Source organism: Mesitornis unicolor, unplaced genomic scaffold, assembly GCF_000695765.1.
Source record: "Mesitornis unicolor isolate BGI_N332 unplaced genomic scaffold, ASM69576v1 scaffold14179, whole genome shotgun sequence".
Lineage (NCBI taxonomy): Eukaryota > Metazoa > Chordata > Aves > Mesitornithiformes > Mesitornithidae > Mesitornis > Mesitornis unicolor.
Window position 1 is genome coordinate 119,383 of NW_010205352.1, and position 15,080 is coordinate 134,462.

General features: G+C 37.4%; 1 protein-coding gene across 1 annotated transcript in view; it reads left to right on the plus strand.

Moving 5' to 3' along the window:
- The window catches only part of USP34 (ubiquitin specific peptidase 34), a gene marked incomplete at its 5' end in the record, with an annotated part of 116,385 nt that overhangs the window by 99,430 nt on the left and 1,875 nt on the right, over positions 1-15,080 (plus strand). The window contains 13 exon segments of the mRNA XM_010191374.1: positions 1-27; positions 453-600; positions 1,611-2,245; positions 2,799-2,956; positions 4,161-4,239; positions 7,585-7,711; positions 8,056-8,163; positions 9,237-9,341; positions 9,467-9,591; positions 11,716-11,839; positions 13,529-13,608; positions 14,252-14,392; positions 14,516-14,662. The exon segment at positions 1-27 is cut by the window's left edge and continues 30 nt beyond it. Coding sequence (XP_010189676.1) covers positions 1-27; positions 453-600; positions 1,611-2,245; positions 2,799-2,956; positions 4,161-4,239; positions 7,585-7,711; positions 8,056-8,163; positions 9,237-9,341; positions 9,467-9,591; positions 11,716-11,839; positions 13,529-13,608; positions 14,252-14,392; positions 14,516-14,662 — 2,004 coding nt within the window.

The window sequence follows — 15,080 nt, forward strand, 5'->3', positions numbered from 1 at the left end:
TCTTACATTCTGCAGAGGATATGGGAGGTACAACATGTAAAAGAAAAGAGAAGCTAACTTGTCTGTCTTTTGGTCATTCTTTTATGTCTATGAAATGGTTTTACATTTAATTGTTATTCTTCCTACATCAGTTAATGATTTTTTCTTATGACCATTTCTCTTCCAAATCAACAGCATCAGCTAGTAGACATTTAAAAGTTTTGCTCTAACTTCTAATGTTATTTTAACAGCATTCTGCTTAACTGGTATTTCAGTTTAATTCAGTGAAATTTAATAAGGGTTTTCTTTGTCTGCCAAAGCACCTCAGTCTTGTAGGTGCTTTGGTAGCCCTAAGTGATTTTGGAAAAATGTTTTTAAAGTCTTAATAGTCGTTTTCAGGGTTTTTTTAAATACAATCAATACATAGTATCAAGGTTAATGTATTCTTTTTTATTTTTCCACTCTTCTTTAAGGTCATTGAATACAACCCATCTCAGTGCCTGGATTGGCTGGCTGTGCAAACACCTCGAAATAAACTAGCTCACAGCTGGGTGCTGCAGAATATGGAAAACTGGGTTGAACGCTTTCTTCTGGCACACAACTATCCTAGAGTGAGAACTTGTAAGTTAATTCAAATTGAAGAAAAATACTTTTCTGTTGCAACAAGTTACTATGCATGGGGTATTCCTGTCACAAATGAAATACATGCTCTTTTGCTTGTCTTTGCTTCCTTTTCCAATTGTTTTAGAATTGCTGTATTTTAAAATACTGGTAAAACTGTGGTGCCTCGTCAAGACGTGCTACCTGTTTCTGATGAAAGCTGTGTTTTGATTTCATAACTTGAATGATACATAAGTATCAGTATGTTTATCTGATGTGGTTAACCTACAAGAACCAGGAAAACCCAGAGCAGAAAAGGAGGTAGTCCTAGAGGTTCTCCACGATGTCCATCACATAGTTGTTCTGTAGGTAGGAGCAGTGCATGATGTTCTTTCGCCCTTCACAGAGTAATCTTCAGTTGAGTCCTTGAAACTCATGAGTCACGGAGAAGCAGCTTGTTCTTCTACCCAACTCCAGGGTGTCCTGGCTCTCTAGTTTGTTCTGCCAGGAATCATGCTGTCTGGTTGCCAGATCACATTTTCAGCCTTTTCTGCGTCTAAATTTTTTTATAAAGGAGATTTCACTGTGACAGGCCACACTGAACTTTCATACATGTTCTGTGCTTGAGGGCAATGTGGAAACTGGAGGTACAGCTTTGCAACAGACTCCAGTTGTAAACATCTCTGAAGAGGTAATGACCTCTTGATCAAGCAGTACACAGTTTACTAATAGAAAACATCCGGTTTTGTATTTCTGTGATGGGATGCATTGTGTTCCAATAGTTAGAACCAAGCAGCAGACAGAAATATAGGGTGAAGGGACCTGAAAGAAAAAACCACTTTTAACATGCTAGTCTTATCCACTCTGCTCTTTTGTTTTTTATCTCCAGTGTGACTATAGTAATACCAGATTCTGTAAAATGCTTTGAAATCTGTAAATGGAACACACAGTGTAATTTAACTTCTGATTAAATGACTGTTAAGCGTGTGTGGCATTTTTCAAAGGTGTAACAGATTTGTTTCTATTTGAAGCTGCAGCCTATCTCTTGGTGTCGCTTATTCCAAGCAATTCCTTCCGTCAGATGTTCCGATCGACCCGCTCTTTGCACATCCCTACCCGCGATCTGCCTCTCAGTCCAGATACTACAGTAGTTCTTCATCAAGTCTACAATGTGCTGCTTGGCCTTCTTTCGAGAGCTAAGCTATATGTTGATGCTGCTGTTCATGGCACCACAAAACTTGTGCCCTACTTCAGTTTCATGACATACTGTTTGATCTCAAAAACTGAAAAACTCATGTTTTCTACTTACTTCATGGACTTATGGAACCTTTTCCAGCCTAAGCTTTCTGAGCCGGCGATAGCCACCAACCACAATAAACAGGCTTTGCTGTCTTTTTGGTATAATGTGTGTGTCGACTGTCCAGAGAACGTACGCCTTATTGTACAGAATCCCGTGGTGACAAAGAACATTGCCTTCAATTACATCCTTGCAGACCATGACGATCAGGATGTGGTGCTCTTTAACCGCGGGATGCTGCCTGCCTACTATGGCATCCTGCGCCTCTGCTGTGAGCAGTCACCTGCGTTCACCAGGCAGTTGGCTTCTCACCAGAATATCCAGTGGGCCTTTAAGAATCTCACACCCCATGCCAGTCAGTACCCAGGAGTAAGTAGATTAATACCAAAAAATATCACTTCCTTAGTAGTGTTTTCCTTCTTACTGAATGTCTCTTTTAATGAAAAAGTTGAAAAGATTTATTTCACATATCCAATGGTGAAAGTATTGTATTTTGATTTCCTGGTATACGTAGTTAATAACATGTTTAGATCCAATTACTGTACTTTACAGGGATATTGTTTTGGATTTTCTTCTTTGCTGTGTAGCACTTGGAAAGTAAATGGGTTTTTTCTGGAAGCAGACACTGATGTTTCCACTGTTCTTCAGTATTCTATCTAGTGATAAGAAACAGGGAATAGCCTTTAATGGGGGTCTCAAGGAAGTGTGCTGCATTCTAACACATTATGTTGGAAGAATTCCTAGTGAGATTCTTCTTTGCTCTTTCGTTCAAAGGGAGGATGGCCTGGTGTTCACCTTGGGAACACTGGTGTACCTTTTGCACAGCATTGGTACACGGAGAGTTGCACTGCATCTACAACATTATGACAGTTGCAGTAAGCCATACTGAAAGAGATTAACTTAATATTTTTGTCTGTTTTAGGCAGTAGAAGAGCTCTTTAACCTCATGCAACTGTTTGTAGCTCAGAGGCCAGACATGAGAGAGGAAGAGATAGAAGACATAAAGCAATTCAAGAAAACTACGATAAGCTGTTACCTGCGCTGCTTGGACGGACGGTCTTGTTGGACTACTTTAATAAGGTACATTAGCAGTGAAGTTGTAGTGCAGTAATCCAGTCCTGTTTGAATAAGAACTATATTTTACCAAATGTGAAGTACAATGAAAGTCATTGTTGTTATTTTTATATTATTTTTGAAAAGGTTTTGGTATACTTTTATTCCGAAGTAAACAAACGGACAGTTTCAATTACAGCTTTTTTCCAAAATCCATTGTATGTTAATATAATTTATTTTAGAAAGTTTAATTAGCTGAAAATCCAGAAACTAAGCACATATTTTACAATAAATGGGTGTAAACCCAGATGTATGTTGTTAGGATTCAAAAAGAAACACTATGACAAAATTACATCAGTAGAGCCCTTGAAAAAAAAATGAAACAAATCAATTAATATTCTAATTCAGCATTTATGCTGAAATCCCGTTCTCAGTCTACCATGATTAATCTAGATTGGCAAAGCAGTAATTTCAGCTGTTGTCGCTGACATTTGTTATTTTGGGGCAGAAATGTTTTTCAGAAACTGTGCCTGTGGGACAGAGTTTTAGAATTTAGGTTTTCATTTCTGGTCTCTCCTAGTAGTACAGCATTTTCAGTAGAACTAAATTGCCTGATCCGTAGGTCATGTATTGGGGACCTAAGTGCAACTGTTGATGCATAGAAACACTCTTGTAAGAAGAGAGACTGGGCTCTGTTACTTGGAAAGATTACATGCAGTCGTCTGTCATAGAGTGCAACAAGATTTTCCCAAACACTGTGGAAGAAAGGCTGTGTTGAGAGGAATGGTTCATTAGTTATACATCATTGTTTTTATTCTGCTGTAAGCATAAAATGTTCTTCTAGAAATGTTTTTAGACATTTGAAAATCTAAACGTATGCTTAACTGGACCTATTTAAATGTATCCTTTTTCAGGCGTAAACTTCTGTCTTTTGAAGTACACTGTTTTCCTGAGTTTTAGGATTTTTGCAGACGTTGTTTGGGAATTATTCCTGTAAAGGCTGTTTATAAATTACTTTCAATAACATAACATAAAGTTGACAGAAAAAAAGTTTACATCAGAGGCATGAAAAAGTGGGGGAAAATTAAGAGAATAATTATGATCGTTTGGAATTCTTTGTTCTTCTGTGATTACTTTCCAAAATATAGCATAAGCATAACAATTTTAAGCATTTGTATGAAAAGATGAAATGTAATTTTCAGTGTTCTCAATGTTTGGATTTTTTTCCTAGTGCCTTCAGAATATTATTAGAATCTGATGAAGACAGACTTCTTGTAGTGTTTAACAGAGGATTGATTCTGATGACTGAGGTAAATATTACTTTGTTATTCAATTAAAATAAACATCTCGCTTTTTCATCAAGTCATCTCTTTCATTCCTGACAATGTGTTTGCTTTAAATTATTGTAAACCTTAAAATCTTAAGGATAATGGGAAGGACAAAAAAAGATTTGCCAGACATTTTGTATGTATTAAAACTACTGTAGGAGGTTAAGTGAGTAAATTTGAGGCAATACAAATCCTTAGTACAGGATAAAGATAACGGGTTAGTTGACAATAGTGGTTTGGTAGAATAACTATAAAAGGGTGTAGCTCAAATAGTGAAGATGAGCAAGAGATAAGAAGGGTGATGTGTTGTCTCATGTATCAAGCATAGATACACCTGCTCTGAGATTGGAATTGGAGAGTAAATTAGGTCTACTGAAAAAGTTGCAACTAGTAAGAAATGTCATGAGTAGTAAGAAAAGAGTCTTGGTTTTCTTCACATCGATTCTTCCCCTGTCATCTTTAATAAGATTTCTTTAGTAGTAAAAAGATGAGAAAAATGTTCGCCTGCTTCTAAGACAGAGGTAAAGCCACCAACAGATTATATTGAGAGGAGTGAGTTTATGTTTTTTTGGTGTCATTTTCTTTATTGCAGATCACCTGTGAGTGAATGGCTGAACACAGTCACACAATTACTACTAGTTAAGAAGCATTAAGAAAATGGGTTAAAATACAAAAATAACTAATGATACTCAGATGCAATTGTGATTAATATTTTTGAACACTTCTTTAAGGCAGTTCTGCCTATCTTTCCTACCTGTTGCACTTTGTTAGCAGGAAGGAGTGCTATAGAACACACTAACTGGATTTCTTTCCAATGAAACTAAACCTGAAGATGTGTTTCTGCAGCAGATATAATGTATTCCAGTTGTAAATGGGTATTTGGTCTATCAGACCAGACCAGAGTTAGTTCAAAATAGAGGAAAAAAAAAAGGCTTAAATAACATAGCCCCGAAATGGGTACAGCTTGGATGTCAAGCCTCCGCCCAGGAACCGTTTCACTCTACAGATCCATTCACACTGTCCTGCAGTAATGTAGGAAAAGCCTTAAAGATAGTGCTGAAAAAGCTCTGAACTGCTAGTGGCTGCTTTTTTAAAATGAGTGAGATACAAGAAGACTGAAAATGGGCAATTTTTGTATTTTTTTTCCTTTTGTTGCTCTTAAGATGGGTGTAAGAGGTTGGAGTCTGTTCAACACTTCCATTATTGAATTTGCTGATGGATTAGAAAGTGTGTTTATTAAATATACTGGCAACACAAAATAGGGAAGGTGACAATAGGTTCTTTTGAGAAGAAGAATAAAAATCAAAATGGCTTCGATATGTTGGAAAAACAGTGTGAAAATAAGATGCAGTTCATTCTTGCCATATGCAGAGCTTTGTCTTCATGGGGAGATAGCAACCTGGCGAAAATCCATGGTGCAGGGCCACTGGATAGAAGGTAGTTGTGGCTGTACAGTGAATGGGGTACTGGCTTCAAAAGGTGTCAGCCAGCACAGCTGGAAGTCATCAGGAAGACTTTGAGCAAATATCTGTCAAGGGTATAAAGACATTTAGGCTACCTTAAGGCATGATGATGAACTAGATGATACTTTGAGGTTGATTCTAACCCCATTTTTATATGGCTTATGCAAAAAATTCTCTACTATTTTTATGTCACTAGTTTGTAATTTTTTTGTGACAGCATGTGATAGAAGAAGCTGGAATTACAAGATCACTTAGAAAAATAAAAATTAAGACAATGCAGTACTGTCTGAAACTTAAGTTTTCACAAGTTTGTTAAAAATGTAAGCTTTTTGAATAACTGTAGTTAGCTTACATTCAGTAAACTTGGGCTAGAAAGTTAGGAACTGAGCTGTAACTTTATTCACACATGAAACTTGTAAACTAAGATACATACACGCAAATGTATAACAAGAAGTTGCTTAACAGCTTAGTTAACCCTGATTCATACTGAAAATGGATAATTAAGCTTATGAAGCATGTGTAATGTAAGATGCAATTTATCCTACGTAAAGCATGGTTAGAAATTAGCTACAACTAATGTTGCTTTACCGATTGAAATTACCAGGCCTTATATTTTCACTTGTACACTAGAAGTGTTTTGCTTGGTGAAAAATACTGCATCGAGAGGTTGTCATATCCAGAAAATTTTTCTTCTTAGCAGAGTTGTCCATGTATCTTTTATCATCACTTTAACGTAAAAATTGTATATCAAGATTTTGCCTTACAGGGAATGAGATTACAGTTTCTTTATCTTTAAAATATCCCAGCAGGTTAATTATCTTTTCTTACGTGTTGTGCTAGAATTTTTGCAGTTCAGAAGCAAATCACTTTTCCTTCTCAGTATTTCTATAAATCACAGATGTCCAGAAGGTATTTTAGTTATAAAAGGAGAAGTAATTCGTCTGATGTACAATCGTATAGCATATGTCCGTCAGCAGCATTTTGAAAAATAGGCTAGCATCTATGTTAATCTTACGTTTTTCCCCAAACTCACATACCCAGATCTGTCTTTATGCATCTCTATCTCTTATCACTTTGTATGTTGGCAATGAAAGATTGGGATTACAGATATGTAAAAATACCATGTCTCAAATTATCCTTTGCTTACTGGGTTATAGATAAATGTTACATGTGAAAACTTTGTAATTATTTTGAGCCAAAAGGCAATTGGTAGTCTACCTGATTCTCACTAATATAAAGTTTTTATCTTGAAAACAAATTTAGGCTGTTTTAAAATGTCTCTCTTTATAAACTATATTGGATGTGCTTACAAAAATGCTCATTTCTTGAATTGAGATGGGCAGTAGTGTATTGTAGAGAGGTTATTGTTATAATAAATGGTACAAATTCCATTTCCCTCTGTCAGGCACATGAGAAAAATTTACTACAACTCTAGTTTTTTGATTAGATGAGAAGAAAAAAAGTCAGCCTAATGACCAAAAGCAAGTTTCAGTTTAACTCCCATACAAGATTACCTGTTGTTTGTTTTTACCAAAACTAGGTGTTCAGTTCAGCAATTATATTTGGTTCATTTGTTCTCTCTCTTTCCTTCTCTCTTCCTGTCCCTTTGCCCTGCCTCTCTCTTTATTTTCTTTCTTTGTTTTAAGAATCTTTTAGTAAATATACTAATTTTGTATACAGATTTATTCTCTCTTTAAGTGTTATCTTTGAGTAATTTTGTGACAACATCTAGCACTGTATAGTTTGATACATATTGTTTGAGCATAAAATAAATTGTAAAAGTTTTATCTGTAGGATCAAAATAGAAATTATAACAAGTGTGCAAATTTGGCAACATAAAGTTTTGGCATGTTTTTCTTTATAGTCCTTTAACACATTGCACATGATGTACCACGAGGCCACGGCTTGCCATGTGACTGGAGACCTGGTAGAACTTCTGTCTATTTTCCTTTCAGTTCTTAAATCAACACGCCCCTATCTTCAAAGAAAAGGTTTGATTATAGCTCTTCAAAGGATTATGCCTGTTGTCTGTTAATTCATTTTCATGACCCAAAACCTAGTATTTTATCTTGCTTATTATCTGTGTTTAAAAAAACTTTCTCTACAGTAGGGGATATGATTAACAATTACTAAATTTCTACTTATTTACTGATATAATATGAAAGTAGATTGAGTAAATGTGATAGCAGTAGACCAGTGAGATTTAACAGATTTCTAGATTCATTAAAATTGTGCTAGAGGAGAAAGAGATTCTTCAGCAGTAAAATTCTATGCTTTCTTTCAAGAGCTTTTGAGAAAATAATTGAACAGATTTCTGTGTCTTTTGCATTTGCAGATGTGAAGCAAGCTCTCATTCAGTGGCAGGAGCGAATTGAATTTGCCCATAAGCTCTTAACGTTGCTGAATTCCTATAGTCCTCCAGAACTTAGAAACGCTTGTATTGGTAAGTCAAAATAGTGCACTTGCAATTGGGTGGGACCTGTTCTATGCAATTACCTGCTTTGAAATTTAAATTCTATTTTTGCAAGTGCAAATGATTACTAGTTCTGTAAATGGGGATTGTTCCTATTACTATTGTCAATACATTAGTATTGCCCTTGTTCCTTTTCTAAATAATTCTGTTTTCATCAGGTTAAAATTAGTATTTCTACTTCCCTAGGCACGCAGGCCTCTTCATTTTGAGAGGCCAATTTTTGCTACGTGTGTAAAGGACATGATTTAAGGAATGACTCCTGAATTCAGGTGTCAGTGAGACTAGAATCAAATCCCGAATCTTACATTAAAGCTCAGATATTAACTAATGCTTCACTTTGAAGGATGCATGGTGACCAAGTTAGTCTGAATAACAGCTTTTAGTGTTTGTTTTTATGAAATATGACTGGAAAGTGTAATAATAAAAGTGAAGCTTAAGTAGCTTGTCAAATAGAACAGATTTGCTTTTTAGAATTGTAGGCATAGATGTTATATATGTGTCTCTTTTGCATTAGAAGACCTATTTCAAAAAGTTTTTCTAGTTTAGGTGTTTTTTTTATATTATTCAATGGACATAATCTGCATTCCTATGCGAGCTGACAAAGGCCTAAAACTGTCCAAATTAAACCATTTTTGTATATTTGTGTGCATTTTCCCCTTGTTTTGAGTGCCTTTTTCATTGTCCTCCTGGCTGCTGCTGGTTGACATTTTCCAGGCATCAAACCTGATATGTTTAAGAAGAAGGAAAGAGTAATTTTATTGAGCTTCTGCTTTCTCCAAGCTGGCACCCTTCTCACTGGTGGTCACTGGTGGTGATCTACCACTGAGCAGGTTTTCTCCCAGTGGCAGAGGTGGATTGAACCTTGAATGATTCAGGGCTGTTCACTGTCCATGCGGGTGAGAGCAGAGCCTATCTCCACGGTGCACACTAAGTGCAGCAAAAGTGATGTGGAAGAGAGTTTGCAAATGCATGAGCCTTAAGTTAAACTGTTTGCTGTTAAGAAATAACAATATGTAATAGCAACAACAACTTTTTGTTTGTAGATGTCCTCAAGGAGCTTGTACTTTTAAGTCCTCATGATTTCCTACATACTCTGGTTCCATTTCTACAGCACAATCATTGTACATACCACCACAGTAATATCCCAAGTAGGTATTTCAGTGATTGTATTTTGAAGTTCTCTTATGCTATTATTACTCTAACGTGTTCCTTTTTTGCTGTCAAATATTGACCTTTTTAATATATCCCTATTTTATCCTAACTTATACTACAGTGTCTCTTGGACCTTATTTTCCATGTCGTGAAAATTTGAAATTAATAGGGGGAAAAAGCAATATTCGTCCTCCACGTCCTGAACTTAATATGTGCCTCTTGCCTACAATGGTGGAAGCCAGCAAGGTATGTAAATATATGGTCTTATAAATAGCTATTTCTCTATTGTTTGCCCATTTTTTATAGAAGTGATATAAAGATCCAGTAGCATAATGCATTTACATTTTCTTTGTAAACAAAGCATAATTCTTCTTCAAGATGTGTTGTCCTCATATACTCCATTCTAGATGTGCACTCCAGAAGCACCATTTCCCTGCCCTTGGTGATACACAGCTTCATATTCCAGACATGATAAGAGTTTGAATCTTGTGCTCAGAAAAAAAGCAAAGCACACATTTTGATAATCGTCCAATCTGTCCAATAATGTCTGTGGCATTTATAAAGAAAATGCAGGAACTGCCTAGGGATTGTCCAAATGGGTTTCAAAGTATGTTAAGATTTATTACCAGGCAGCCAAATAAGTCATTCACGTTTCATTAGAGTCCATTCTGCCAGGACAGAGGCATAATCTACTACTTGTTTGGGTAAAATACCAGTACCTGAAATATTGTACAGGGCTTGAAGTCTTTTACTTTCCGTTTTCCCTTCTGTGGGCTTCCTGATGGGATGCCAGCTGCCATGGGGCTACTTCGTAGTCACTTGCCACGTCCCATTATTGCAGTTGCAGCAACGGTGGGATTCAGCTCACAAACTTTGCCTATCTAAACGGTCAGCATCTGGCTCTTTCTGTGGTTAATGGCAATAAATAGTTTCCCTCAGAAGGAGAGAAATACCCTCCTTCCAGGTCTGGATGAGGAGACTCTTGTGTCTGTCTCTCTCCGTTGGCTACAAGGAACATTGAAATGACTAGATTTTAGATAGCTAAAGTCAGGTAAGGTGAATCCCACCCTAAAAGGAATATGTATGGACAATCATTTGAAGAAGGAAAACTGGTTACTTGCTGTACAGTAACTGTGGTTCTTCAAGATGCTTTGTCCACACAGATTCTGTGGACCTCCTCCTGTGCTAACTCCGAGTCCTGTCATAGGGGATTCTTATGGGTGAAGGAATTGAGTGGTGGTTGAAGCCGCCATACCCCTTATGCCCTCAGGTACAGTGGTCGCAAGGACACACTGGGTGCAGGCACAGCCCCAGTGGACACTGCTATTCAGAAAGAATCCAATCTCCTGCACATGGGGCCTATGTGCACGTAGATGGGAATCTGTGTGGGCAACACATTTCGAAGAAGCACGGTTACTGTAGGGTAAGTAACCCTTCTTTTTTAAAGCTTTCAAAATGATGCTTTGTCTATTTGTGCACTGTCAAATTTACCGTGTAACCAAAGGTTTTTCAAAAAATGTATAGAGCCAGAAATTATCGGTAGTGTTGTTTTCCATCACATATCCAGAGGTAATGGATGTAACACTACGTAATGTAAATATTTCAACTTAAAAAATTTGTCATATTATATGATACAGCATTTTGCACTTTATAATGTATTCATATGCATTAGGAACGAGGGAATTTTTAAGCCTCTAAAACCACATCCATAATTACGTTTCCCTGTGGTTTTGCATGCTTATTTTTCATTTGTTTTGTATAAGATTGCATTTGTTTGCCTGAGTTTTTGAGATTTCCTTTTGGCTATCTAGGCTACAGAAGCTGATGCCATTTTAAGTGTATACATCCAAAATATATTAAAATAAAGACACACAAAACCCTTGGCATATATTTATCATTTGGTTTGAGACATTCCTGAAAATCCTGCTTTGAAAGCCTGTGAACCTCTGTCTTCAGAAAATTCTGATTTCTGCAGATCATAACTGACAAATTTATGATCTAAAAAGCAGTGGCGTATATATATTTAGTCTCTATATATGATTTAAAATTACTGTATTTTTGTCATCATCAAGATGTGGTATGTGCACAGCTTTGCATCCCCTCAGGCTGTTGATTCAGAATTCTATAAAGTTCTTACTGGAAGGGAAATTGCACTGGCCAACCCTTCTCTCATCTCACTGTTCTGCTGGCCAAATGCTTGATGAGGAGACACAGCTGGCCTGGGTTACACCTGGAAACTCCCACCTTGTTTTTCTTTAGCATTCAATTAAACATTTTAGAAGTACGGTTAACATTAGACTGGATGCTTAGGAAGTGTGGTTGCTGTCCAGTTGCTTTCGTAGTTTAAATGAAGCTCTCTTAAATCTTCAGGGCAAAGATGATGTTTACGATCGTATGCTGCTAGACTACTTCTTTTCTTATCATCAGTTCATCCATCTCCTATGTCGAGTTGCAATCAACTGTGAAAAGTTTACTGAAACTTTAGTTAAAATGAGTAAGTATGAAGGTTAAAGAGCCTAAGGAATTTGTTTTCCTGTGATAACTGTGAGTGCTTCTCCACTCAGTTTTATATTAAATTTTTTAAGATAAAGCAGAGCTTGTGAAACTTGCTACATTTAGTTGTTCTGGGTGTTATTTTTATCCATAAAACTGTACGATGGGTATAATGTAGTGCAGTCTTTCCTACATGACTGTCACACTTCAGGCCTGTCCAGAAAGGAGCTGAGGCAACCAGTAAGAATTCAGTCTCCTTGCGCATTTAGAGTTCAGTACAAGACCCACTGAAGCTGTTGTTTGGCAGTTTAAATGGCTTTGGGTCAGATCCTGAATCCTCAGCATCTCTGTCAGTGTCATGAACTGGCAGTCTGCCCAGCGCATACATGACCAAGTATACAGCTGCTGATAGCACCAGTTCTGTTGTTACCAGCCCAGCTTTATTTATATTTCAAAACTCCATAGTTTGGGGAACCATCACAGCACTTAAGTTAGTTTATATCCATTCAGCCATGTAGTTTATACCCAATTCTTGTCACAGCTCTTCCAGTAGATACCACTAGTATTTGGGTTTCTTACTGTCACAATGTAAACCTATTTTTTTGGTGGGTGAACAAGGTGTTCATGGCTTTATCTGTCCAACTTCTCCAGCCTTTAAGCTGGTTCTCTGCTGGTTCTCTCTTGAACTGCCCCATGAACTCCATGTCCTATTCCAAAGGCACATTGCGGGTTTCTTTTTTTTTATTCTGTCTTCCACCACAGACCCAGGATAAGCCAAGCCCCACCCAGTGTGGGAGGTGCAGATGCACAGACCTCCGTGGTACACAAATAGTTATTACGTAGACATGCAGACTGGGAGCTGTCTTGCTTCAGCTCTCTAAAAGTCAGATGTATAGCCAGATTTTGCTCTGTAATCAGTGGAGAGACATAGATTCCTTCCAGGAGAAGCTTATCTTCTGATTTTTAACTGTATTACGCAGAATGAACCACCGCCTGAAAATACCCAGTTGTTTTCTTGTTTCCTCTGCCCGTAGAAGCTGGCTAGCTAGCTATGATTACATACCACTTCTAGACAACTAAAACTATACAAAATTAGTCTTATCCAAAGAGCAATGATAGTAGAATGTTCTTTTGATCCCCTGAATCACCCATTTGCTGCTTCTCTGTCATGCTGTCCTGGTTGTAACTCTAGTGTTTTTAGTATTTACTGTAGGTTGTGTTAGTTACAAAGCGTACGGGGAATGCGTATCGTTTGCTGTGGTTCAGTGTATCCCTCAACTCGTTCATGGTCTAGGTAACAGTGGTGCTTGGCTAAATAGTAAAGCTTACGCTTTAAAAATCACATGCTGTTTAAAAAAAAAGAAGGATAAAACCTTAAAACCTTTAAGTGCTGTAGCTGATCAGTTGAAAATGTAAGATAGTAATAAAATGACCTACTTAGAAACCCAGAACTAAAGCCAGCTCTTTAATATTTTTACGTTTCCCAGAAACGATGAAGGTATACACCTATTTATTAAATGTACTGTAAAAACTTCACAGCCAACAGGTCTTTCAGATTATAAAAAATGCTTAGAATGTGGTCTTATAAAATGATGTGGCACCCTGATCAGGTGTGATCACACTTTTATCAGGAAGCGAGTATCTCCAACAAAATTCTCACACAGTAACTTATTTTCTCATAAAATTTCAGGTGTCCTAGTTGCATATGAAGGTTTACCACTTCATCTCGCGTTATTCCCCAAACTTTGGACTGAGCTTTGTCAGACTCAGGTAAGATTCAAGACAAAATACAATGAACGTGACATGGTGATGAACTGTTTTGTTTCATCATTCAAAATACCAGTATTTGGAATTGCAAGTACCTCTGCTTATATTGCTTGTCATCTGATAAAACCTGCTAAATCAAGGATAAAAATCTGGCAGATTGTATTTGCTCTCAGCATTGCTCTAGGTCCTGCAAAAACAACTTCATCCCGCCTCTGTGAATTTTCAGCTTTTTATGTAGCGTAAATGCTGGTATGACGGAATAAAAATTGGGAGATTAAATCTGGGTGTCGTAGTGTGCCTATTGCATGGAGGGCATTTGCACCTCTGCAAGAGAACCTTGTAGTTACAGAGTGGAAGACACCAACCCTTCGCAAACATACTGACTGTGAGAAACTGGCATCCCTGTGGAATAAACTTCATAAAAGAAAAATGTCAAATAATAATTGACAATAATTAATTTGTACAATTTACTGATACCTTATAGGCCTGAGATACTTTTATCAGTGAGAATGGTCTAGTATGAATTAAGAATTCATACTGGAATGAGGGCCTGGCTGGATGTCTTCAGCTGAGAGAGCCGTTGCTGACAGCGGTGGCGCGGTGCTGTACTTCCTGTGATGACTGCAGTGTTTTCTCTCTTCACCAGTCCGCAATGTCAAAGAACTGTGTTAAGCTCCTCTGTGAAGATCCCGTTTTTGCAGAGTATATAAAGTGTATTCTGATGGATGAAAGGACCTTTCTTAACAACAACATTGTATATACCTTTCTCACCCATTTTCTTCTAAAGGTAGGTGGTCTTTGAGCGGTAATTTCTATTTCAAGAAAAGCAGTCATATATTGTATTTCAATTTGGGATACTGTTTTCACAGTTCCATTTTTTGTGGTTAAAAAAAATATGTTCTTTTCACAGGTCCAAGGGCAGGTATTTTCAGAAGCAAACTGTGCCAACTTAATCAATACTCTAATTACAAATCTAATAAATCAGTATCAAAGCCTAGAATCTGACTTCAGCAACCAGAGAGTTGAAATTTCCAAAGCGAGCTCCACTTTAAATGGGGTGAGTCTTTTCTAAGCAGTCCAAATAGTGGCATCGTTTAGTAGGCAGCTTATTTACTATGGGAACTCTTCAGTGCCATGTGCCAGGTTCTAATTAAAGAGGTGAGCATCGTTAGCTCAACTTTGCCTGTGGAGAGCATGGAGCAGCAATCAGCTGTGCAGGATTCTCCACTCCATCCCAGTGTGCACAGTATACCTACGTGGTCTCCCATGCTGATGGTGGGGACCATGAGAGTGGGAGGAGGGCAGCTGATTGTGAAAAACAAGTAATGCTGAGTGCAGGAGAGTTAATCAGATGTTCTGACCCAGCAAAAGATTTCTTCTTGCAGTGAGCAGCACAATACTGTCGTCTGCTTAGGACAGATCCACGTTAAGGTCAGCAAATTACTAGTGAGTGGGAAATGTCAGTAATGTAAGTG